Raw genomic sequence first — 26,632 nt, 5'->3', positions numbered from 1 at the left:
CAAGACCTTTTAGAACGAACACCCAAAAAAGATGTCCTTTTCATTATAGGGGACTGGAATGCAAAAGTAGGAAGTCAAGAAACACCTGGAGTAACAGGCAAATTTGGCCTTGGAATACGGAATGAAGCAGGGCAAAGACTAATAGAGTTTTGCCAAGAAAATGCACTGGTCATAACAAACACCCTCTTCCAACAACACAAGAGAAGACTCTATACATGGACATCACCAGATGGTCAACACCGAAATCAGATTGATTATATTCTTTGCAGCCAAAGATGGAGAAGCTCTATACAGTCAACAAAAACAAGACCAGGAGCTGACTGTGGCTCAGACCATGAACTCCTTATTGCCAAATTCAGACTTAAATTGAAGAAAGTAGGGAAAACCACTAGACCATTCAGGTATGACCTAAACCAAATCCCTTATGATTATACAGTGGAAGTGAGAAATAGATTTAAGGGCCTAGATCTGACAGATAGAGTGCCTGATGAAATATGGAATGAGGTTTGTGACATTGTACAGGAGACAGGGATCAAGACCATTCCCATAGAAAAGAAATGCAAAAAAGCAAAATGGCTGTCTGGGAGGCCTTACAAATAGCTGTGAAAAGAAGAGAAGCAAAAAGCAAAGGAGAAGAGGAAAGATATAAACATCTGAATGCAGAGTTCCAAAGAATAGCAAGAAGAGATAAGAAAGGCTTCTTCAGCGATCAATGCAAAGAAAGAGGAAAACAACAGAATGGGAAAGACTCGGGATCTCTTCAAGAAAATCAGAGATACCAAAGGAACATTTCATGCAAAGATGAGCTCGATAAAGGACAGAAATGGTATGGACCTAACAGAAGCAGAAGATATTAAGAAGGGATGGCAAGAATACACAGAAGAACTGTACAAAAAAGATTTTCATGACCCAGATAATCACAATGGTGTGATCATTGACCTAGAGCCAGACATCCTGGAATGTAAAGTCAAGTGGGCCTTAGAAAGCATCACTATGAGCAAAGCTAGTGGAGGTGATGGAATTCCAGTTGAACTATTCCAAATCCTGAAAGATGATGCTGTGAAAGTGCTGCACTCAATATGCCAGCAAATTTGGAAAACTCAGCAGTGGCCACAGGACTGGAAAAGGTCAGTTTTCATTCCAATCCCAAAGAAAGGCAATGCCAAAGAATGCTCCAACTACCGTACAATTGCACTCATCTCACACGCTAGTAATGTAATGCTCAAAATTCTCCAAGCCAGGCTTCAGCAATATGTGAACCGTGAACTTCCTGATGTTCAAGCTGGTTTTAGAAAAGGCAGAGGAACCAGAGATCAAATTGCCAACATCCTCTGGATCATGGAAAAAGCAAGAGAGTTCCAGAAAAACATGTATTTCTGCTTTATTGACTATGCCAAAGCCTTTGACTGTGTGGATCACAATAAACTGTGGAAAATTCTGAAAGAGATGGGAATACCAGACCACCTGATCTGCCTCTGGAGAAATCTGTATGCAGGTCAGGAAGCAACAGTTAGAACTGGACATGGAACAACAGACTGGTTCCAAATAGGAAAAGGAGTTCGTCAAGGCTGTATATTGTCTCCCTGTTTATTTAACTTCTATGCAGAGTACATCATGAGAAACGCTGGACTGGAAGAAACACAAGCTGGAATCAAGATTGCCGGGAGAAATATCAATCACCTCAGATATGCAGATGACACCACCCTTATGGCAGAAAGTGAAGAGGAACTCAAAAGCCTCTTGATGAAAGTGAAAGTGGAGAGTGAAAAAGTTGGCTTAAAGCTCAACATTCAGAAAACGAAGATCATGGCATCCAGTCCCACCACTTCATGGGAAATAGATGGGGAAACAGTGGAAACAGTGTCAGACTTTATTTTTCTGGGCTCCAAAATCACTACAGATAGTGACTGCAGCCATGAAATTAAAAGACGCTTACTCCTTGGAAGGAAAGTTATGACCAACCTAGATAGCATATTGAAAAGCAGAGACATTACTTTGCCAACAAAGGTCTGTCTAGTCAAGACCATGGTTTTTCCTGTGGTCATGTATGGATGTGAGAGTTGGAGTGTGAAGAAGGCTGAGTACTGAAGAATTGATGCTTTTGAACTGTGGTGTTGGAGAAGACTCTTGAGAGTCCCCTGGACTCCAAGGAGATCCAACCAGTCCATTCTGAAGGAGATTAGCCCTGGGATTTCTTTGGAAGGTTGATGCTAAAGCTGAAACTCCAGTCCTTTGGCCACCTCATGCGAAGAGTTGACTCATTGGAAAAGACTCTGATGCTGGGAGGGATTGGGGCAGGAGGAGAAGGGGACGACAGAGGATGAGATGGCTGGATGGCATCCCTGACTCAATGGACGTGAGTCTGAGTGAACTCTGGGAGTTGGTGATGGACAGGGAGGCCTGGCGTGCTGTGATTCATGGGGTCGCAAGGAATTAGACATGACTGAGCGACTGGTCTGACCTGATCTGATGGCAGTTCTATTTACATTTTTTAAAGGACTATCCACACTGTTCTCCATAGTGGCTGTACTAGTTTGCATTCCCACCAATAGTGTAAGAGGGTTCCCTTTTCTCCACACCCTCTCCAGTATTTATTGTTTGTAGACTTTTTGATACCAGCCATTCTGACCGGCGTGAGATGGTACCTCATTGTGGTTTTGATTTGCATTTCTCTGATAATGAGTGATGTTGAGCATCTTTTCATGTGTTTGTTAGCCATGTGTGTGTCTTCTTTGGAGAAATTTCTGTTTAGTTCTTTGGCCCATATTTTGATTGGGTCATTTATTTTTCTGGAATTGAGCTGCAAGAGCTGCTCGTATATTTTTTAGATTAATTCTTTGTCAGTTGCTTCATTTGCTATTATTTTCTCCCATTCTGAAGGCTGTCTTTTCATCTTGCTTATAGTTTCCTTCATTGTGCAAAAGCTTTTAAGTTTAATTAGGTCCCATTTGTTTATTTTTGCTTTTATTTCCACTACTCTGGGAGATGGGTCATAGAGGATTCTGCTGTGATTTATGTCAGAGAGTGTTTTGCCTATGTTTTCCTCTAGGAGTTTTATAGTTTCTGGTCTTACATTTAGATCTTTAATCCATTTTGAGTTTATTTTTATGTATGGTGTTAAAAAGTATTCTAGTTTCATTCTTTACAGGTGGCTGACCAGTTTTCCCAGCACCACTTGTTAAAGAGATTGTCTTTTCTCCATTGTATATTCTTGCCTCCTTTGTCAAAGATAAGGTGTCCATAGGTGTGTGGATTTATCTCTGGGCTTTCTATTTTGTTCCATTGATCTATATTTCTGTCTTTGTGCCAGAACCATACTGCCTTGATGACTGTAGCTTTGTAGAATAGCCTGAAGTCAGTGGGTTGATTCCTCCAGTTCCATTCTTCTTTCTCGAGATTTTTTTGGCTATTCGAGGTTTTTTTTTTATATTTTCATACAAATTATGAAATTATTTGTTCTAGTTCTCTGAAAAATACCGTTAGTAGCTTGATAGGGATTGCATTGAATCTATAGATTGCTTTGGGTAATATATTCATTCTCACTATATTGATTCTTCCAATCCATGAACATGGTATATTTCTCCATCTATTTGTGTCATCATTGATTCCTTTTATCAGTGTTTTATAGTTTTCTATATATAGGTCTTTTGTTTCTTTAGGTGTATTTGTTCCTAAGTATTTTATTCTTTTTGTTGCAATGATGAATGGAATTGTTTCCTTAATTTCTCTTTCTGTTTTCTCATTGTTAGTGTGTAGGAATGCAAGGGATTTCTATGTGTTAATTTTATATCCTGCAACTTTACTATATTCATTGATTAGCTCTAGTAATTTTCTGGTGGAGTCTTTAGGGTTTTCTATGTAGAGGATCATGTCATCTGCAAACAGTGAGAGTTTTACTTCTTCTTTTCCAATCTGGATTCCTTTTATTTCTTTTTTTTCTCTGATTACTGTGGCTAAAACTTCCAAAACTATGTTGAATAGTAGTGGTGAGAGTGGGCACCCTTGTCCTGTTCCTGATTTTAGGAGAAATGCTTTCAATTTTTCACCATTGAGGATACTGTTTGCTGTGGTTTATCATATATGGCTTTCATTATGTTGAGGTATGTTCCTTCTGTGGCTGCTTTCTGGAGGGTTTTTATCATAAATGGATGTTGAATTTTGTCAAAGGCTTTCTCTGCTTCTATTGAGATAATCATATGGTTTTAATCTTTCAATTTGTTAATGTGGTGTATCACATTGATTGATTTGTGGATATTAAAGAATCCTTGTATCCATGGGATAAAGCATGGTCATGATGTATGATCTTTTTAATATGTTGTTGGATTCTGTTTGTTAGAATTTTGTTAAAGATTTTTGCATCTGTGTTCATCAGTGATATTGGCCTGTAGTTTTCTTTTTTTGTGGCATCTTTTTAAGCTCTTTCACTGTAACATAAAGATTGTACATTTTTCCCCCTCTCTTTGGTTCTTCAGTCTCATCTCCCTTCTCTTTTCTTTCTTACATTACCACCATTATGACCTACTTGCACTTTCTCAAATGTGCAAACTTGCCAGTCTGCCATACCAATTTTTCATTTCAGGATTTTGCAGGGCCTTGCCCCTCCTATCCCATCCCTGCACCCCTCACCCACCATTGCCTAGAGGACTCTTCCTCCAGCCTCTCTGACTGATGGTTTAGAGTTCTTGACACCATATCTTCTCATAGTTTCCCAATGATGAATTTTTGGGAGACCCTCCTATAGGCTTCTATAACTCAATTTATTGCAAAATCTTATTGAATTATTTCCCCTAATTTACTATGATTCCCCTGCATGTATGGTTTGTTAACATCCTAATTGCTTGGCATATTCCTCCCACATAAAATGTGCTCAATATGTATTTATTGAATGAATACAAGGGGAATACAAGTGGAAGAAAGAAGGCCCCAGGCCATTGGAAAGGCATGCGTGCATGCCTGCTCAGTTGTGTCCAACTCTTTGTGACCCTATGGACAGAGTAGCCCTCCAGGCTACTCTGTCCATAGGATTTCCCAGGCAAGAACACTGGAATGGGTTGCCATTTTCCTCTCCTGGAAAGGTATAACTAAAATGCTAAGAGTTCAGAGGATCAGAACAGATTTCTGTCTGCAAGAGATCATGGAAAACTTTGTGGAGAAGATGGCATTTTAACTGAGCATCAAAAAAAAAAAAATAGGCAGGACTTAGAAATGCAGTAGGAGGGGGAGATAAACCAATGTGAGTAAGGTGTGGAGGAAGGTAAATTTGTGAGCTGAGCTTGTGTGAGAGAGAGAATGGCATCAAGAACAAAGATCAGCCACTAATTATGCCTAGGAGACTTTTTCCTGGGTTGTTTAGTGGCAACTTTTGCCTTGCTGAGTACTTTTACTATGTAAAAATACGTTGATGAGAATTCCTGATAAGAAGAAATGAAGTCTGAAATGTGCCAGGCAATATTCCAGGTGCTTTTATGTATAATTTTCTTAAACTGATAATGAACAAAAGTGGCAACAAAAGTACAGTACATTTCTGAATTTTTTTGTCCCCATTAAGCCTTATTTGACATTTAATCTCAAGATCCTGCCCCAAATAAAGGTGTATGAATAAAGAGTTGAAAGTGATCCTAGCAGTGAAGGCAGTAGTCTCACAGGAAATGGCAGAATCTTTGAAGTAAAAGGCTTTAGTGTTGAATCCAGTTTGACCTTTTTGTGACCTTGAACAAGTCATTTAACCTCTCCAAATTTCAGAGTAGTAAATGACAGATTTGATCTACTTAAAGAATTGGTAGGATTAAATAAAATAATGTTTTGACATTTAGTAGTTTAACAAACTACCTGGCTTAGGGTGGACATTAAAAAAATTTTAGTTTGTGGCTATTATCCTTCTCTAGTGAAAGAGTTAGCTCTATTGGGTAGCTTTCTTGGACTTTTGTGTTAGTAAAATCTAACACATTTTATTATAAAGTCCAGCTTTATTTTTTTATTTATTAGCTTAAATGAATTTTAGAAAATTCTTAGTTTTCATTTTTTTCAACAGAAAGTTAATCCAATACATTCCTTTTCCAAGGGGATTAAAAAAGAATATTATCACACTGCCTAGCACCAAAAGTTTACTAAAGTAAACTCAACAGTCACAACATTTTAAGTTCTCATGGTTAGTGTTGGAACAAGTGTCCCTGCTTTCCTTGTGGTGGGCTTGCTTCTGAGACTTGTATATTCTTTCTCTCTTTTTATTATTTTTCTTCTTCCCTTTCTTCCTACTGCTTTAAAAATTTCATTTATGTGGGAAGCTCTAGAAGAGCAGATGCCTTCCACCTAGACAGATTTTGAATCATTCCTCCATGAACAGTTCTTGCTGTGAGTTTGCCTCTTGGCACCAGTAATGGTCTTTGGTTGCACTAAGACACTAAGTTTGTTAGTTCAATCAGTTCTTCAGTCTTCTATTTATTGAATGCCCCCTGTGGTTTGTGAATTTTCTCAGTTGGTTTCTTGATAATAGCCCATTGCTAGAATCCCTAATTCTTGTACCTTTTTTTATGAGGAATGCCATTTTATACTATGTTCAATACACCAGGGACTGCTTCATTGTAGAAATTTCTATCAAGCTCGCCCATCCTGGGTGTCCTTGTCTCTTGCTTGCCCCTGTCAAAGTTTAAAGGACTTACTGATGTCAACACCCTGGCCCTCCAACAGTGTTGCAGCTGTCTGTGTTACTTCTGCCTCTGCAACAGATGTGGATGGAGAAGTTCCTGCAGTGTAATGTTGACTTCCAGATGGTGGGCATGGGGAAAAAGAAGGTGTGTCAATAGGAGGGGAGGCTCCGAGAAGTGGGTGACAGAAGGGAGCAGACAGGTAGTGGGTAGGGGAAACAAGTGATGGGTGGCAGAGGGAGGGAATCATATGGAAAGTGCACGATTTGTCACATGCTATAGCAACTGACTCGGAATTTACCATTAGCCAAATAAATATCTGCACATTTACTTCAAAAAAGCCACACAATGTTAATACATTTGCCATAAGATTCACATAAATAATACATGAATTTTTTAGTAGCTGGTAATTAAAGTTTGTTGTTATTGTAAGGTTCCAGAAAAGCTATAATTACATATTCATAATATGCTTACTCATGCACTTGAATTTTTAAATTAAGGAAATTTAGTTAGTATTTTTGATTTGTTACAGTTAACTTCTTTTGACCTTTAATTTTTGTTTCAGATTGTAATCTGCATAACGATAGTCCATAGCTTGGTATTAGTAAAAGAAATTTTACATGCAATTTAGATATGTGGCGAATTTCTTGATGATAAATGTGCAATTCTCACAATCCCTAGCCAAGTTAAATAATACCTCTACTGTCTAAATTAGAAAATAGCTACCCGGGCTCATTATTTTGATATTTTCAATTTGAGTTCGTTGCCAAAGGCAATCTTGATTTTTATTACAAACTTTAGTTACTGATTTCTGTTGTAAAACTGAATTCACACCCATGTTAGTGTACAGTGGTAGATTTTAAATATTATGTCAAATTTGTTATCAGTTTTTGTTTTGGCTGATTAAAAATGAATAGCTATGTTTTGATCTAGGGACAAGGTAGCATTTCTTCATCACTTTAAAAGTGCTATACAAATGAGAAACTAATTGCCTAGAAAAATTTGACTCACCAGAGCAGAAGTTAAAATGTAATTGCAAACTGAAAATTATGAAGGTTAAATCTAAGGTCTGGAAAGCATTTCTAACCCTTAGAAGAAAAATTAAGCACCTGCTATCATAGAGTCCCTCAGAAAAGCCATTTATTCTAGTGATTCAAATTCATCAAACATTAATCATGCCTCTTAAGGAATATGCTCTTGAGGAACTTCTAGTCCAATGAGGAAACAGACAGCAAAAAATGTGATGTCTTAAGCACTATGCATGTAAATAATTTTAGTTGATAAACAATATATCAGTAAAATTTTAAATATAGTTTAACATGGAGGATAAATTCAGCACCTTTATCCTTGTGTCTGCCTTAATACAAAATTACTAAAATACTTAGTGTTTTTAAAAAATACTATTTTATATTCTTATTGAATTTTTCAGATATTAGACATGTTTTTCTAAAGTACTTAGAAATTCATAAACTCTGGTATTAGAGACTTAGTATAACATATGGAAGTTTCTCAAAATCTGTCTGCTCATCAATTCTATTTTTAATATTTAAAAAGCATGGTGGGGCTTCCCTGGCGATCCAGTGGCTAAGACTCTGGTGTTCCCCATACAGGAGGCCAGGGTTCCATCCCTGATCCGGTAAATAGATGCCACATGCTGCAACCAAAGATCCAGCATGCGGCAGCTAAGACCTGGGGCAGCCAAATAAATAAATATGTACATACATATCTTTTAAAAATAAAAAACATGGGGACTCTAATTAACAATACTGCATTGTATATTTGAAAGTTGCTAAGAGAATAAATCTTAAAAGTTTAGGGGAAAAAAGCAATTATTATGAGGTGATAGTCAAGGGAGATTGATGAATTGAGAATGCAGAGTCATGGAGATACCCCATCCACAGAGAAATGACTTAGAGAGTCCAGTGGCCATGCTGAGACTCTGTTAACTCAAGATGTTTTAAATATTTATTTTGTCAAATGACATGATCATTTAGGACTTTTATTTCCTGTTATAGATGTTGACCCTGTCTCAGAATATTGCCCAGCTGGAGGCTGAGGTGGAAAAGGTTACAAGAGAGAAGATTTCAGCTGTTCATCAACTCGAGGAAATTCAAAACCAGCTTGCTTCCCGGGAAATGGATGTCACAAAGGTACAAAGAGAGATTTTAGTTTACTAATTATGTAAATCTTTTCTTTGAAAATTTTTTCCTAGTCTGTAAATCTCAGAAAGAAGTCTGGAGTAGAAAAATTTTTTTTGTTTCGAGATAATGGTCATCAGCAAGCATTTATTTATTATCATCAGGCCCTTTGCTAGGTGCTACAAATACGAAGATGGGTTAGACATAATGTCCTCAAAGAACTTAAGGGTTAAGTTGTTTAGACAGACTTGTAAATAGGCCAGTTTTATTACTTTAATTATTAAATATTTGATAAAACTTGTATTTCTAAATTAGTCAATTAGGGGTAATTTTTTCCCCAGAGATGGTAGAAGTTTGGTCTTCTCAATAATACTAAAAGACATACATTTATTTACAACATAAAGGTGTGCTTAACATAAAAAAATTCTCCACCTCTCATTCCTTTCAGACCTGTTCTTTAAAATCAAGATTCTAATACTACAACTTCTTATTCTATTGGTCCTTAAATTTATACTTTACACTATGCTATCACAATGTCTGCGCTATGGGCATCCACAAACTTGCGAACCAGGAACTGAAATGTTTAATGGTCATAAGTGGCTAAGGTACATGTTTAAGAAACACTAGAGGTCTATGTAGACTTCAGTAATCATTGGTTTAAGACGAAGTAACTCAATAGGGATATGCATGATGTAATAAATTAAATCAATTTGTGTTTCATCAATACATACCAGATAATTTTGTTAAAACGCATACTCATTTCATATTGTATTTTATTTCTCAACATATTTTCCCAAATTTTGACACATTTTTAATGCCATTATTGCTTTATAACTCAGTAATTTGAATTATCTTTAATATATATTAGAAAAGGAAGCCTAATTTTTATTTTTTTTCCCTTGAGTTTATATAGTTCTTCATTTGCTTTCTAAAATTCCAGCTAGTTCATGCAGAAGCTTAAAATATCATATTTGCCAGTATGATTGATGTGTTTGTGTGGAAGTAGGGGGTAGAAGTAAGGGAATTGGTGCAGAGGGATAGAAATGGTTGACCTGGATAATAGGTGAGAGCTACGTGAGGATTTTTAGTTCATTATAAGGAGAAAACTTTCTGTTGAAATATGGACAGTAAAGAATGATTAGTCTGTCTTTAGAACTGTTCAAAAGGACTCAAACATCAGGGGAGTGCCTTGTGATTGCTTCCAACACTGGGATAATATAATCCTAGTTAAATTTAACTTGTTGATTTATTTTAGATGAAACTTAAGTGTCACAAATAAATTTAACAAACGCATTTTAAACTGAAATTAGTGAGGCAGGGAAACTTTAAAAATAAACTTAAGGGATACAATTATTTTAAATAGGACTTAATGCTTAGATAGTTATTGTATATGATAATTTTGTACTGATATTGAGTTATAAGCACCGTGGCTCTGTAGTTGTTATGTGTTGGTATTGTAATTTGGATTTTTAAATTGTATTCTTATATGTAAATCAAATAGATTGAAATTTGGGGGCTCCTCTCATGTTTTTCTGTAGTTCTTAGTTTTTAAATTTTACTTAGCTTTGACTAATAATTTTTTGTGCATTACTAATATTTTTGAAATTGAAAGGATCAGCTGTCACATATTGAAGATATCTGAATTTCAAATACAGTTTTTAGTAATTTTATTCATTTTTAAAAAACTTTTTGAGGGTCACAGGGGAGAAACTTAGTTTTTCTTCTATCCTGTCACTGTAGTTTTCAAACACAGGCTAGTTTAGTCTTAAGGTATTTTTTATTTGAACATAGGAAATGCATATAGATTTTACAAGATTCTAAAACTTCAATAATGATGAAACTAATTTCTAAAATTCTAATAATCACTTTGGAGACCTACCAAAATTAAAAAGTTTCAGGTGGAAATAGTCATTGGATGATACCTAATTTTTAAAATCTCATATTTTTAACTTAGAAACTGACTTAGCAGACATGTATTATTTGATCTCCCTACAAGTTCTCAGTTGTCTCAGAAGTTTGTAACTTCTTTATTTAGATTTGTCTGCTAGTTGCATTTTCCAAATGTATTTATCTGTATGGAGATGCCCTGGATTGAAAGAATATGTAAAGGATGATACATAATTTTTATATACTACTTGTGTTTATTATTTAATACTGTATTAAAATAATTTCACTTACATGTATATTTTCCTTTTATGTTAAACACCATAGTTATTTTAAAAGCAGAGTGGACTTAGTTGCAGTCTATGATTTTTAATTTTCTTAACTTAAATACATAGTATTCTGCATGGTAAGACTGACGTTATCTACAAAGCCTACAGTAAATACTAGCTGGGTTCTACTCTATACCTAAATATTAATAATATAGTCTATTAACAGAGAGAAGAATTCCTTTATTAATTTCCTTAAATAAAAGCCTAACTGATAAAGAGTTTCAAGTAAGTTTTTAATATAGAGTGTATCTTTAACCATGACAATTTGAATGAATAATAACATAGTTTAATATTTTAATTAATAATTTTACCTATTTAAAAGTGAGATGATAGTGCATTTTAGATGATAATATGCAATTGAAGCTCTTATTTTACATGAAAAATTCTTGTGTATATTACCAGAGTTCCCTGGTTATGCTTTGCTTTATCTGTAATTTGAAATTGCAAGACTCAATAATATGTGATATTGCCTCCACATCTTGGCAATATATTGAATATGCAAATAGAAAATGCCATTCTTAGAAAACTTCTGTTGTATTTATTCATATGACCTCTAGGGGGCACCAAAAGATCTGATTGCAGGCATTGCCTAGTAGATTCCAGTAGCTATTGATCTAGTTTTTGTAATCTAACAGGTGTGTGAAGAAATGCGCTATCAATTGAATAAAACCAAAATGGAGAAGGATGAGGCTGAAAAGGAGCACAGAGAGTACAGAACAAAAACTAAAAGGGATCTTGAAATTAAAGATCAGGTAAGATTTGATACAAATGTAGTACCTGCAGCAATTAAAGACATAATTAATGTTTTTTTCCTGAAATTTTTGTGATTTTATTCCTGTCATTTATTTCTATTATATTCTTTCTAATTAATGGAATGATCCAATTTATACTATTAAAAGAATTTCATATACAGTTGCCTAAAATTATCACCTTTCACATGAAGTTGTGAGAATACAACTGCATGCATATGAAATTCCAATCTGACAGGTCATAAATATACATTTGGATATATGTATCTATTACTTAAAAAAGTAAAAAAAAAAGTTCTAATGCACATTTTGAACCTAAAATATATGTAAATAAAGTTCTTGAAAAATGCCAACTTGAATCCAATTTTAAGTGAAAAAGTTTAAAATTTGTGAGATGAGATGAGTTGATATGTAAACATGTCAATCAAATTGATTGTTGGCAGAGTGGAACCAGTTTTAACTAAGACTATCATGAATACGTTTGTTCAGGAAACCTAAATACAGTAAAACTGGAAATGTTGGGGAAAAAATGTTACTTACTTCAATTTAAGTTTGAACAGATGTTTTACATTATATCTTTGTTGAGATCATGTAGATACTTCAATTTTAATTGACAACATGGATAAAGTTTTTAGCGAGGCAGTTCCAAATATACTGACTTCTGATTTTCTTAGTTTTGTGTGACAGAACATTGAAAGCTTTCATTCTTTATATTCAGTGAAAGCAGGTTGATAACTCTATTCAATTAAAATAAGACTGAATTCTCATTGTCATTATTTTAAAGAAATCACTATGGTTTAAAAGGGGGTAGCCCGAAGTAAATTTTTTGAAATATATTTTAGTTCAACATTTTTTACCAAATTTTCCAACATATTTGCTTTTCAACCCAATCGGCTCTCTATGCAAATAATGCAAAGACAATTGGGAAAAGTATTGAAAATGAAAGTGATAATTAAATTTAGTACAAAAAGTTTTTCAAGTGGTGGCTTAAATTCCTGGTACTGAAATAAAATCCAAACAGCCAAAATCAAATTCTGCTTTTGCACCATGACATTCATAGTGTTATAATGAGTTTTAAATTTTCAGAAGAATTTTCATTATTAACAAATAATGTACATTTCATTATGTTCAAATAATGACACTATTTTATTCTATCCAGTTGGGGGCGTGCCTGATAGTGGAATTAAAAATCCTTTCTATCAGAAACTGAAGGTCTAGTATTACCAACCAACATGGAACTTTCCTTTTCCGATGTATCATAGCTTTTAAAAAAAGGTATCATATTGTCATGCTCCCTAGCATTATTATATACCTATCCTGTTATTCTGTAGCATCTGCTAGCATAACATTTTAGACTAACTGAAATAAGGTAGAGTCTCCAAGCTATTTAAAAATTGCATTTTAATGTTCTAGAGAGAAAAAATACTATAGGAGCAATAAGATTATAATATCTCTTATAAATAAATAACACATGCAGAAGTATTTGTAATATTTGTCTTTTCTCACTATATCTCATTTTAATTAACTACTAATGATGTGGAGGCTAAATTCTGGAGGATTTTTAAAAGGAGCAGTTTTCATTTGTAAATATTACTTGCTAAATAGTGAACCATGAACAGCTTTTATAATGATTTCAATGTTATTTTTAGATAGAGGTATGCCTTTTTAGTATGTCAGAATTAGGAATAAAATCTCCTAATAGTTTTCCAAGGTGTTTGTAATGTGATGTGCATACTATTTTTTTCTTGGACAGAATTTGAGGAAATCTTATAGGTACTCTGTGTAACTATTCTGAATTGAACAGACAGTTGCAAAACAAGAAAGTAGTGGTGTCTCATTCCATGGATGACCTGGAGTAGCAAAGCAGCGATTGTTCTTTGGTCTTTCAGCCATGACCTGACCTTCTGTCTTTAGGAGTGAAGAGCTACTTTGCTTGGCCACCATCTGCACTCAGGAGAGAAATTTACATTTAACTTTTAAAAGCTGGGCTGTTGAACATATACCTGAAATACCTATAATATAAAGCGATTTAAGTTTTAAAGTGTTACATATCATGCAATTCAGAATAACAGGAAGGCTATCTCTATGTTTACAAATAAGATGTTCCTTGTAATATGGTCCTTTTATTTATATTTTTGTTAATCTGGCCTCTTGATACATTTTTAAAGTGGGTGGGAAACTGTCAGATTGGAATGTGGTGAGAACAAGAGCTTTTTTGATGTACACAAAATAGGGCAAATGGTCGAGCACCAAAATCATTTTCCTTGTGACCCAAGCCTTGACTCTGGCATAATTAGAAGGGAAGGTTAGGAGAGTAACAATGACAATCTCTTCCTCCCATTTTCTCCTTTTCTCTTTTTTTATTGTGTCAGGAACTGATGGGCAGATTATCCTTCCCATCAACTAACTCCTTTGTATCTCTTCAGTTAGAGCTCCTGCCAGCCTCAGAGGATGCTTCTAGCACAAAAAAAAAAAAAAAAGAAAAAGGACATTTGGTATGTAGAAGAATGAAAAATCTGTGCCCTGATTTTTTATTAGAAATTTTTTATAGGCAACAGTTAGACACATACACGCACTCCACTATGGGGATTTTAAAATATTTGTGAAGATAAAGAGACTATCACAATGAAATCCCACATCTCCATCACACAGATTCCTCATTTTGCAATTCTGTTCCCTCTACTTCACATTTTGTCTCTCCATCTTCATTGTCATCTTCATGTTCCTTGTCATCTTTATCATCCTTTTCTTCTTCATCTTCTCTTCCTCTCCTGTCTTTTTCCCTCTCTTCTGCTTTTGAAAAATGTAAAATTATGTCATTTCACCCATAATACATACTTCTGTGTACATCTATGAAGAATTTTTTCACAGTCACTATGTCATCACACCTAACAATATTAACAGTAATTCTTTAATATCCTATAATGCACAACCCATATTCAATTTTTTCTGACCATCTCTACAATGACTGTAGTCAGCCTATTCGAATCAGGAAGATAGTTACGTTTTTATATGTTAGAATGTTATGGTGTTATCTTATTTAATAGAAAATAAAGGGAAATCTTAGAAAAATTTTGCCTTTCCCTGTCTGTTGTTATCAATAAGTTTTAAGCATAATGTCTTGATAGTGCTTTATATTTGTAAGGTACTTCAAAGGAAATATGAATTAATTCTATAGCAAACTATCTGGAGGAAATGGCTACCTTGCAGCAACCCCAATCATCATATTCTGAAAGAAGCCTGTTAGTCTGACATTCAAAATATATAATTAATTTCAAAGCCTTACATTTAAGATTTAGAAAGGCGGCAGGAAGCCCTGGCAGTACGAAGGGTAGCTGACTCTGGAATGAGTGATGCATAAGTGAAGTTTTCTTTATTAGCTTCCACTTTGGGGAATCAGTCTCAGAGATGATTCTTTACAACCCCTGATCTTTGATTAGGGCCTAATACAAAATGAAAATACAAAGTTCTTTGTTCCTAAAAACAGGAAAAAAGTGATGTTAAAGGGAATAAATTATGAAACATCTTCCTTTCTCCTGCAGTCGGCTTCTCTCCTCTTTCTCTCTCCCCTCTGTCCTTTCCCTCTTCCTCCCTCCTCCTGCATGTCATTTATTTGCTGTTTAGTGCTGGACCCCCTCCTGCATGGGATACTCATGGTGGGGGCTGCAGACCCCCATAGGTGCCCATGACTGGGTATACAGATGGGTCCATAGTTTCCAGGTTTCCCATGCCACCAGCCAAAAAACCTGTATACCATGCCCCAGTGGGGAAGAGAGACAGTCAGTCTTCATCCCAGGGTGGGTCAGCCGGGCAGCCTCCACGTGCTGGGATCAGGGTGGGCAGAGGCTCCACGCTGAGTCCACTGAGTGTGCTGTAGTGCCGTCAAGCAGGAGCAGGGATCGTCACCTCCATGTCCTACCCTCAGATGTCAGGGATGTACATACTCAACCCAGCCTTTCTCAGGCTCAGATCTAGTCTCCCACCAGATGTAAAGGATAATAGCAGAACTCAGGTGCATGCCTGCATGCTCAGTTGCTTCAGTTGTGTCCAACTCTTTGCGACACTGTGGACTGTAGCCCGCCAGGCTCCTCAGTCCATGGGATTCTCCAGGCAAGAATGCTGGAGTGGATTGCCATGCCCTCCTCCAGGGGATCTTCCTGACCCAGGGATCAAAACCGGGTTTCCTGCATTACAGGTGGATTCTCAGCCACCAGCGAAGCCCAGCAGAACATGTTCCTCCCCCTAACACTGCTGTGACTTGGTCCCATCCAGGGTGGAGGGCAGCACGGTCCCAAGGCAGGGGCCAGGAAGAGGAAACTGAAAGGGAACAAGTGTCCAAGCCATGAGGCAGTGGAGAGACAAGACCACAGATGTGAGTGGGGCTTCCATTGGTGCCATCAGACTTCACTAATAAAACCCAGATTCCAACATAAAATCATTAAGAAGAATTTTAAGACGTTGACCACAGAGCATTAAACTGCAAGTTCAGAGCCCTTCTAAACACAGGTCCCTATATGAGCACACTGATCACATGCCCATGAAGCCACCTTAGCTATGGGGCTAAGCAGACAGCAATTTGGTGTGCTAATGCAGGGGTCCCCAATCCCTGGGACCGGCAGTGGTCCAAGGCCTGTTGGGAACTGGCCACACAGCAAGAGGTGAGCAGTGGGCGAGTGTGGGAAGCTTCATCTGCCGCTCCCTATTGGTTGCATTATCTCCGGAACCATCGCCCCACCACTTCCTTCCTTGGAAAAATTGTCTGCCACCAGCACAACACTGTAAAGCAGTTTTCCTCCAATTAAAAAATAAATTTAAAATTTGTCTTCCACAAAACTGTCCATGGTGCCAAAAAGTTTGGGGACCACCGTGCTAATGCACATATATACATGCTTACTTACAGAGATACAAGCGTATGTTTACACACAGGTGTCCTGTAGCTGTAGAAGAGGGCTAGCAAACTGCAGCCCACCGGCAGCTCTGACCTGCAGGCAGTTGTTACAGATCAAGTTGTCACAGAGCACGGTGACCCTCGCTTGTTAATGTACTGTCTGGGGCTGCTTTCCTGCCCCAAGGCAGAGTTGAGAAGCTGTGGCATAGCCCACCACAACTGAAATACTTGCTCTCTGAGCCTTTACTGAAAATGCTTGCCAACCCCTACCCTGAGGATAAAGATAAAACTTTTGTTTCCCCGCCCTCTAGAATGTGGAGCTTTGAGATTGAAGACTCACCAATCTTGAAGTATAACGTAACAGCTTTAGAGTATTTCGCAGTATAGGAAATGCAGGAAATGTGCCTGATGCCTGATCTCTTAGTCATCTAGTGGCATCAGCAGATGGGTATATGACTGGTCATTGTGTTATTGTCTGATTAGAGGCATTTGACTTAATGGCTTGGATGGGAGTACAAATATAAATACATACATTGTTTTACAATAATAGTACAAAATGTTTAGGTTAATTTAATTCCTGTCAAAGATAAGACTTTCTTATCAGTATGGTGTAAGTTAGAACTCTGGAGTTGTGGCTAATATTGCATAGGAAGTGTTGAAGTTCAAAATTACCTGAATGGGGTAATCAAAGAAAATATTTAAGGGTAAAGCACATATACAAAAGAAAGAAATCTGCAAAATCTTACTAGAAAATTAGGGCAAAAAAAGGATTTGAGGGTTGCTCCTATCTACAGCAGCGTGACTCCACACTTTAATGCTGACATTAAAAAATGTAGACTGTGTCAACACAAGAGTTATAAGTTCAATTGAATTAATTAGATTGTTGGGAGTAGTACATCTGTTTTGTATGGCTTTGTGTAGAGAGGAAGCCCTACGTGTCCTAAAGTACGACCTACTTAAGACCTGAGAAATAACAGCAATAGAGGAAAGTTGAAGAATTGTACCTTTCTACTTAGAGAAGACTGAAACATTGCTTCACTTGTCTTTAAGGACTTGACATAATTTCAAGGAGAAAGTTAAACACTTGATCTTTAGTAAGGAAAGAATAAGAACAAAGAGATTTAATCACAGCAACTGGAAATTACAGTAGCCCAAAATAAGAATTTTCTGACAGCAAGAAGATTGAAATAGATTGCTGTAACAGATCATGAAACTTTTAGCTTTAAACAGCTGCTAATGGATCTCTGAGGTCCATTGTCTTTTATTTGATTCTGGAAACATCCTAGGAACATTTCATTGTCTGTATTAACGTGGCTACTAGGGGTATTAATATTTGTCTTTTCTATAATTTAGGGCTTCCTTAGTGGCTCAGATGGTAAATAATCTGCCTGCAATGCAGGAGACCCAGGTTTGATCCCTGGGTGATGAAGATCCCCTGGAGAAGGAAATGGCAACCCACTCCAGTATTCTTGCCTGGAGAATTCCATGGACAGAGGAACCTGAGGGGCTACAGTTCCTGGGGTCATAAAGGGTCAGACATGACTGAGTGACTAACACTTTCACTATCATTCATAATTTGGCACTTACAGATTAAAATAAAATCCTGTTCGGCTCTGTTCTCTCTTATGTGTCTGTAATGCTATATACTCTCTTCAGGGGGCTTTTGGGGAATATACTGAGATAATGGATGGCTTCTGAGAGCTAGGCTTCAGAGACTATCCACCTAGCACCTGCAGCCTCACTTCTAGCTCTGAAAAATGACTGGGAGGGGCCGCTTGGGCACGCCGTTCGTGCATGTAATCACTTGGTCCTGGTGATGACAGAGTTGCTCTCCAGTGTTCTTCACACCCTCTTTCAGTGATGGAGGTTTAGCACATTCCTCTCCCTGCTCCTCACTTAGACTGTAGCCCAGAGGGCTTGGCCTGGCCACACCAGCTACGCTAGACACTGTGGGGTGATAACTGGAAGACCCAGGTCCTGCCCTTAGGGGGTTTATATTCTAGTTTAAGAGCCAGAGTACACATTTGAACATGCCTAAAAAATACTTGTAAAGTAGCATATCGACAAGTGCAAATTAATGTAGTGTGAACTTCATGCTGGCTACAGCCCATGAGAGGAGAATCTGGTTCCATGTGTGTGATGCAATAAAGCTTTTTTTTTTTTTTTTTAAATAGCATCTTCCCTAAGTATGCCCTAAAGCATTGTTCAATATACTTAGATAAATTTGTGTTCTTATCACAGCCCAACCAAGAATTCTGAGAAAAATTTTCACCCTGGCGTATGTCTAATAAATCAGCTTCTTTTGTTCTTGTGCTGTGGGATGCTTGAATGGGAAAAATAGGGTTATGTAAATAATTTAAAATATCTCCATTTAATAAAATATTACCAATTTGTTATTTTTCTGAAATACCATATAAAGTTAATTTCTTCATTTAAAATCATAATTACATTCATAGGATCAGAAAATTAGCAGTAAAAAAAAGTAAGTTTGATTTTTTTGAACAAAGAAACAGTTCGACATCAATCCAGGGAAGAATATCAAGTTGCAAGTCCTTGGGGCATTTAGCATGAATAACTTTAATAATGATTTGGGCAGTGGTTTTAGGTGACAATATATGTATATCTCATTCATAAAAACACTATAGAAATTCATATGGTCGAAAAAGTCATTTGATTTTCTAGGAAAGATGATAATGCTATTCACCGTAATAATACATCTTTAAAAAAATCAAATGTGTAAGCAGAAACAATGTATATGAAAGTCACAATTCAGGGCTATTTAGCACTAATGGTACAAATAAGAAACAAAACAAGCCCTTTTAGAAATAATCTGTGGTATGGGATAAACATTTAGACAAATGCTTACCTCCGGAAAGGAATATAAAACTGTAAAGAGAAGTCAAAAAACATTTTTGTGTTTAAAGAAGTCATAAGATTCATCAAACTATTGATTCTGAAGAAATGTAATTTTTGCTGTAATTCAGTTTCAGCGAATGATACATATTTTGGTCCTTAAAAATTTGGGGCTTACTTATTTTGACTTTAAAAGTTGACCCAACCTTCCAACCTTACAGATTATCTTCTCTAGCTACAAAGTCAGAAATTCTGGTGACTACCAGGTGCGGCAACTCTCTGAGTACATTTGCATGCGGGCCGGTAAACTGGATTGTATTAGACATAGGACAGCTACAGCTGCTTTATTTATAGTCCAGAAATATTAGTACCAATATCCAGTATAAATATTACTAATTACTACATATGTATACATTTAAAAACAATATTTATTGTATAAACAGAAGCACATTCACAGAAGCCAATGATTCCATCACCCAATAGAGCAAATTGTTTTCATTTTTCTGTTTTACTTTCTACTTTTTGTCCATATGCATATATATTATTTTCAAGTGGTAAATACAGCCTAGATATAATTTTGATTTTTACTTTTTTCACTTAACAGTATCTTAAGCTATTTATGTGTTGCTGCCTTCTCTTCATAGATCACTTTACTGTGGTCATTTACATGGATTGGATTGGCCAGAAAGTTCATTTGGGTTCAGAACCTGAATGAACTTTCTGGTCAACCAGTGCTTTCAAAAGAAAGTGATACGTCATATTTTGAAGAGAACAGATGCTGTTATAAATTTAGAATCCTTTTACCCTAGACTTCACTTGTTTCTTTAATTCAACAACCATATATTGCATGTACTATCCTGACCTAGAATAACCTTCTGTTCTTTTTTGTTGTTTTTTGGTGTGTAGTAGCATTACAATGGCACCCCACTCCAGTACTCTCACCTGGAAAATCCCATGGACGGAGGAGCCTGGTAGGCTGCAGTCCATGAGGTCGCACAGAGTGGGACATGACTGAGCGACTTCACTTTCACTTTTCCTTTCATGCATTGGAGAAGGAAATGGCAACCCACTCCAGTATTCTTGCCTGGAGAATCCCAGGGACGGGGGAGCCTGGTGGGCTGCAGTCTATGGGGCTGCACAGAGTCGGACACGGCTGAAGTGACTTAGCAGCAGCAGCAGCAGCAGCCTTACAATGTTATGTTAATTTCTGCTGCACAAGGAAGTGAACCACCCTATGCACATATCCCCTTCCTCCTACTCTCTCACCCCACCCCTCTAGGTCACCACCAAGAGCACCAAGCTGAGCTCCCTATACAGCAGTGAACTTCTGTTCTTAAAAAGGGGAGTATGTATCAATAAGATAGGTTTCCAAATAAGTATATTTCAAAGACCATAATGACTGTCATTAGCAAGCCGCAAAAGCGTATGCGGATTTAGGAGAAGGAGAGAGGACAGAGTTGAAGGATGGTAAAGATGTTGCCCACCATGGGTGGGAGATGAAGGCATGTAGGTTGGAAGAAGGCAGATTGAACAAAGAAATGGAGATGGGCCTGTAGGGGAAGGAGGAAGTATTCAAGGAATGTATGTATCTTTTGCAAAGAAGGCAATGGCAACCCACTGCAGTACTCTTGCCTGGAAAATCCCATGGATGGAGGAGCCTGGTAGGCTGCAGTCCATGGGGTCGCTAAGAGTCGGACACGACTGAGCGACTTCACTTTCACTTTTCACTTTCATGCATTGGAGAAGGCAGTGGCAACCCACCTCAGTGTTCTTGCCTGGAGAATCCCAGGGACGGGGGAGCCTGGTGGGCTGCAGTCTATGGGGTTGCACAGAGTCGGACACGACTGACGCGACTTAGCAGCAGCAGCAGCATGTATCTTTTGATTCCATAGCATGCTTGTATCACTGACCTCAGTATTTCAAGTGCCATGTCCCTGTTATAAAAGATTGCCCATAGAAAAAAGGTTTATATCAGTCTCAGAATCCCAGTGTAATTGCCTACTTACAACATTCTGCATGTCCTACCACCAGGCACAGAAGTCATATTTTATTTTGGGAATATTTAAGTTTTTCATTTCTTTTTCAGGGTTTTCTATATAATGAGACAATTTTAAGATTTTCAAACTTCAGATGACATACAACAAAATGACATTTTATTTAAGTGTTAGGGGACTTCCCTGGTGGTTCAATGGCTAAGACTCCATGCTCCCAATGCCGGTGGCCTGGGTTCCATCCCTGGTCAGGGAACTAGAGCCCACATGCTGATTAAACACTAGACCACCCTTATGGCAGAAAGTGAAGAGGAACTAAAAAGCCTCTTGATGAAAGTGAAAGAGGAGAGTGAAAAAATTGGCTTAAAGCTCAACATTCAGAAAACAAAGATCATGCATCTGGTCCCATCACTTCATGGGAAATAGATGGGGAAACAGTGGAAACAATGTCAGACTTAATTTTTCTGGGCTCCAAAATCACTGCAGATGGTGACTGCAGCCATGAAATTAAAAGACGCTTACTCCTTGGAAGGAAAGTTATGACCAACCTAGATAACATATTGAAAAGCAGAGACATTACTTTGCCAACAAAGGTCCATCTAGTCAAGACTATGGTTTTTCCAGTGATCATGTATGGATGTGAGAGTTTACTGTGAAGAAAGCTGAGCGCTGAAGAATTGATGCTTTTGAACTGTGGTGTTGGAGAAGACTCTTGAGAGTCCCTTGGATTACAAGGAGATCCAACCAGTCCGTTATAAAGGAGATCAGCCCCTGGGTGTTCTTTGGAAGAAATGATGCTAAAGCTGAAACTCCAGTACTTTGGCCACCTCATGCAAAGAGTTGACTCATTGGAAAAGACTCTGATGCTGGGAGGGATTGGGGGCAGGAGGAAAAGGGGACGACAGAGGATGAGATGGCTGTATGGCATCACCGACTCGATGGGCGTGAGTTTGGGTGAACTCCGGGAGTTGGTGATGGACAGGGAGGCCTGGCGTGCTGCGATTCTTGGGGTCGCAAAGAATCGGACACGACTGAGCAACTGAACTGAACTGAACTGAATGATCCGAAGAATTGATGCTTTTTAACTGTGATGTTGGAGAAGGCTCTTAATAGTCCCTTGGACAGCAAGGAGATCCAACCAGTCAATCCTAAAGGAAATCAGTCCTGAATATTCATTGGAAGGAGTGATTCTAAAGCTGAAACTCCAATACCTTGGCCACCTGTTGCAAAGAACTGACTCATTTGAAAAGACTCTGATGCTGGGAATGATTGAAGGTGGAAGGAGAGGGAGACAACTATAGAGGATGAGATGGCTGGATGGTATCATTGACTCAATGGACATGGGTTTGTGCAGGCTCTGGGAGTTGGTGATGGACAGGGAAGCCTGGTGTGCTGCAGTCCGTGGGGTCATGGAGAGTCAGACATGACTGAGCGACTGAACTGAACTGAATCTGCAATGACGACTAAAGTCCTACTCTGAATTAAGAATGAAGTTCTATTGAAAGATTGTAGGCCACAGCAAACTTCTCAAGGTACTATTTTGGATAATAGAATTTGTATGCCATAACTAAATATCCTGCATGCTGCAGTTAATACCTGGCACAGCCAAATATTGGAGAAGGAAACAGCAACCCACTCCAGTATTCTGACCTGGAGAATTCCATGGACTCTGTAGTCCATGGGGTCACAAAGAGTCAGACATGACTGAGCGACTTTCACTTCACTTCACTACAGCCAAATATAAATAAAAAGTATTTTTTAAACCAAAGTATATTCCTACTTTAAAAATAAAGTGTTAGACTTGAGTAGGATGAGTTGTCTAGAAATAAGAGAACTGACAGTTACCTTAATGATTTGTAGAACATTTCCACATGACTGATAATGGAAGGCGAAACACAGAGTGTACAGTGTATTATTTTAGCTGTGGAGTGTGAGTCCAAAGACTTGATTGACTTCTTGATTTGACTTTTCAGCTAACTTCCTGAGCACACCTCTGAGAGCCTCGTTTTCTTTCCCAGTAAAGTAAGAAGCTTGGCTAAGTGAAAGTTAAATTTTCTTTATGTCTCGAATGCCCATGTTTCCAGAAACATAAATATATTTCTTCTATTCTTAACTATGAATTAAGTATTAATAAAATCAATAAAATTACATGCAGTGTTATTCCAAACTTGCCATTCTCTCTGATTTATAAAAATGACATTTCTGTTACAATAAGAAAGAACTTTTGCTATTACCTTAGATTATATTCCTTTCATTATGATGAATGCTAGAGCAATAAAGTGTCTAGCCTTTAAACAGTTGAATTAAGTTACGAGATAGACATCAGTTAACCTGCAATAAGAATTAAAGATCTACTCTGAATTAAGAAAGAAGTTCTATAGGAAAGATTTTAGTCAATAGCAAACTTCTCAACAGTATTTTGGCGGAAAGGTCACTCTTCAGGAAGCCCGCAGAATTAAATACTCTCAGCCAGGGTTTTGTATCTATGTGAACCCCTGATCCTCAGGAATAAATTGGTAACTCCTTGAGACGTGGCATTAATAGTTGATGCTTTAAGTTTCAGTTTTTCCTTGGTGCTGTCTCATAAACAGAGCCCTGGAATGAAATGCTATGGTAATACTGGATCTAGATGACCTAGAATATGATATTTTTCATACTTTGATTTTTTAATCATCAGAATGAGAACAGATTTTTAATTCTGTTGGAGAATTCACATATCCTTGACCCTTATTGGAGTCCAGCCTGAGAGACTGCCCTAGACAGAGATCCTAAATGTAACTAACTGCAGGGTGCTCATGACTATTAATACATTGCAAGGTGTTTAGATTTTCATGTTGCTATTCTTAAGAGATGGTCAAGGTAATTTAACCTTTTTTGTTGTTGTTAAGATCTGTATTTAAGTGGATCACTTACACTGACATTCAGATTTTAGGGAAAAGACAAAAAAACAGAAGTGTCCTAATTTCTAGCCTGCTTTATACTTCCCTGGGAATTTTTGGCATTCCCTGTGGGAAATAGAAAATTCTTTTCTGTAAGACTCTCTCCACTCACAACTGAAGTTCTGATATTCATTCATACTCATCCTCTCTGTCTTGCTCTCTTCTTCCCCCTGACTCTCCACCCATGTCCCCCATCCTGTGGTAAGAAAACACACAAATAATAGCATTAACCTGGCTTCAGAAATCACGAGTCAAGTTGTGGTTGACAGGTCCCCATAAAATGCAAGGGAATGCTCCTATCTTAGAGTGGCAACCAAGGAAGACAGGGATGTAAAAACTTTTAGGGAAATCTTACGAAGATGGAGGAGAAAGACTTACTGAATTGCTTGACATGAAATGTTGTCCCATCATTGCAAGTACTGCCTTTTCTTTTGGGCCCTTCTTTCACTTGCTCAGAGTTTTCTGCATAGAAATCTGAATATACCCATTTAAAAAAAATGATTGAAATTAGTTGATTTACAATGTTGTGTTAGTTTCAGGTGCCTAGCAAAGTGATTCAGTTATATCTATATATAGATATGTATAGAGTCTTTCCATTATAGGTTATTATACAAGATATTGTGTATAGTTTCCTACGCGTCACAGAAGATTTTTGTTGGTTATCTGTTTTCTATGTAGTAGTATGTACATTTTTATTCAAAATGCCAAATTTATCCCTATCCCATTTCCTGTTGGGGCTTCCCTGATGGCTTAGCAGGTAAAGAATCTACTTGCAATGCAGGAGATGTAAGAGACGTGGGTTCGATCCCTGGGTTGGGAAGATCCCCTGGAGGAAGAAATGCAACCCACTGAAGTATTCTTACCTGAAAAATCCCATGGACAGAGGAGCTTCCGGGGCTACAGTCCAAAGGGTCGCAAAGAGTCAGATACAACTAAACCACTGAGCACGCACTCACTTTTCCCCTTTGGTAATCATAAATTTGGTTTCTATATCCGTGAATCTGTTTTGTAAATAAGTTCATTTGTATCATGTTTTTAAATTCCGTGTTTAAATGGTATAATATTTATCTTTCTCTGTCTGACTTACTTAATGTGGTAATCTCATACTGAGAGGTAACTGTCATATCCTAATTTGAATTAGAAACTTTAGGCTGTCATTTTCAACTTATCTCTACACTTAAGTTTATCACAGAAAAATAGGGCTGGGTCAGTATTTCTTCCCTAAAGAAGTGAAAGTCCACTGCTGCTGCTGCTGCTGCTAAGTCACTTCAGTCGTGTCCGACTCTGTGCGACCCCATAGACAGCAGCCATCAGGCTCCCCCGTCCCTGGGATTCTCCAGGCAAGAACACTGGAGTGGGTTGCCATTTCCTTCTCCAATGCATGAAAGTGAAAAGTCAAAGTGAAGTCGCCCAGTCGTATCCGACTCTTCGCGACCTCGTGGACTGCAGCCCACCAGGCTCCTCCGTCCATGGGATTTTCCAGAGTACTGTAAAGTCCACTACGTGCATAGTAATTGAAGCTGTTTAAGGGTTTATATATCAAGAGCCAGATATGTTTTGATTTAAAAGGGGAGTTAAGGTAAATGGATGGATCAAATATCTATTTATGTATTAAAAATCTATAAATATATATCTTTGTGTGTGTGTATATATAGATACATACATGTATATGTACGAGTGTATGTGTCTTTTATATATATATATATATTTATCACTAATATGTAATACAAGACGTATGACTTACTGATAAACAGGGTTTTCTTGAGCAGAGCCTGAAGTCTCTAAATGCTGAATTTAGGATATCTTTGACTTACCTCATCAGCCAGGAGAGAACAAAGAAACCTTGAGTTGTTCCAGTTATAAAAACAAGAAGAAAAGAGGAAAAGAAAAACAAAGTAGGAAGAGAAAATGAGGAAGATTTTACAAGGCATTCTAAAGTCATACTAAGAATAACTGGGCTTTCACCTCTACTTACTTACCTCTACTTAGTTTCACATTCAATTATAACTCAGAAGGAGCCAAAATGACCACAGATCCACCATTATATTCCATCAGTATTTTCAGGAGGGATCCATAATCATGGATTTTTTAAAACTGTAACTGCTGTAGTTCTTCTTCTCCACCCCCATTTCCCTCAACCATTGCTGATTGTTGAGAGTAAGTTCATGTAGCTTGGCATTTTTCAGACCATGCTTTCTAACCACATAGCAATAAAAT

The 26,632-nt window shown here is 37.4% G+C and overlaps 1 protein-coding gene across 11 annotated transcripts in view; it reads left to right on the top strand.

Annotated features, from left to right (window-relative positions):
- Positions 1–26,632, top strand: part of SDCCAG8 (serologically defined colon cancer antigen 8) — a 251,399-nt gene that overhangs the window by 76,008 nt on the left and 148,759 nt on the right. For all 11 annotated transcript variants that reach the window (XM_027564711.1, XM_027564712.1, XM_027564710.1 and 8 more), the window contains 2 exons: positions 8,660–8,794; positions 11,631–11,747. In XM_027564711.1, the coding sequence (XP_027420512.1) occupies positions 8,660–8,794; positions 11,631–11,747 (252 nt within the window). The remainder of the gene's footprint in view (positions 1–8,659; positions 8,795–11,630; positions 11,748–26,632) is intronic.

Source organism: Bos indicus x Bos taurus, chromosome 16 (genome assembly GCF_003369695.1).
Source record: "Bos indicus x Bos taurus breed Angus x Brahman F1 hybrid chromosome 16, Bos_hybrid_MaternalHap_v2.0, whole genome shotgun sequence".
In the NCBI taxonomy this organism is placed as follows: Eukaryota; Metazoa; Chordata; class Mammalia; order Artiodactyla; family Bovidae; genus Bos; species Bos indicus x Bos taurus.
This window is presented reverse-complemented; position numbering and strand designations above follow the sequence as displayed.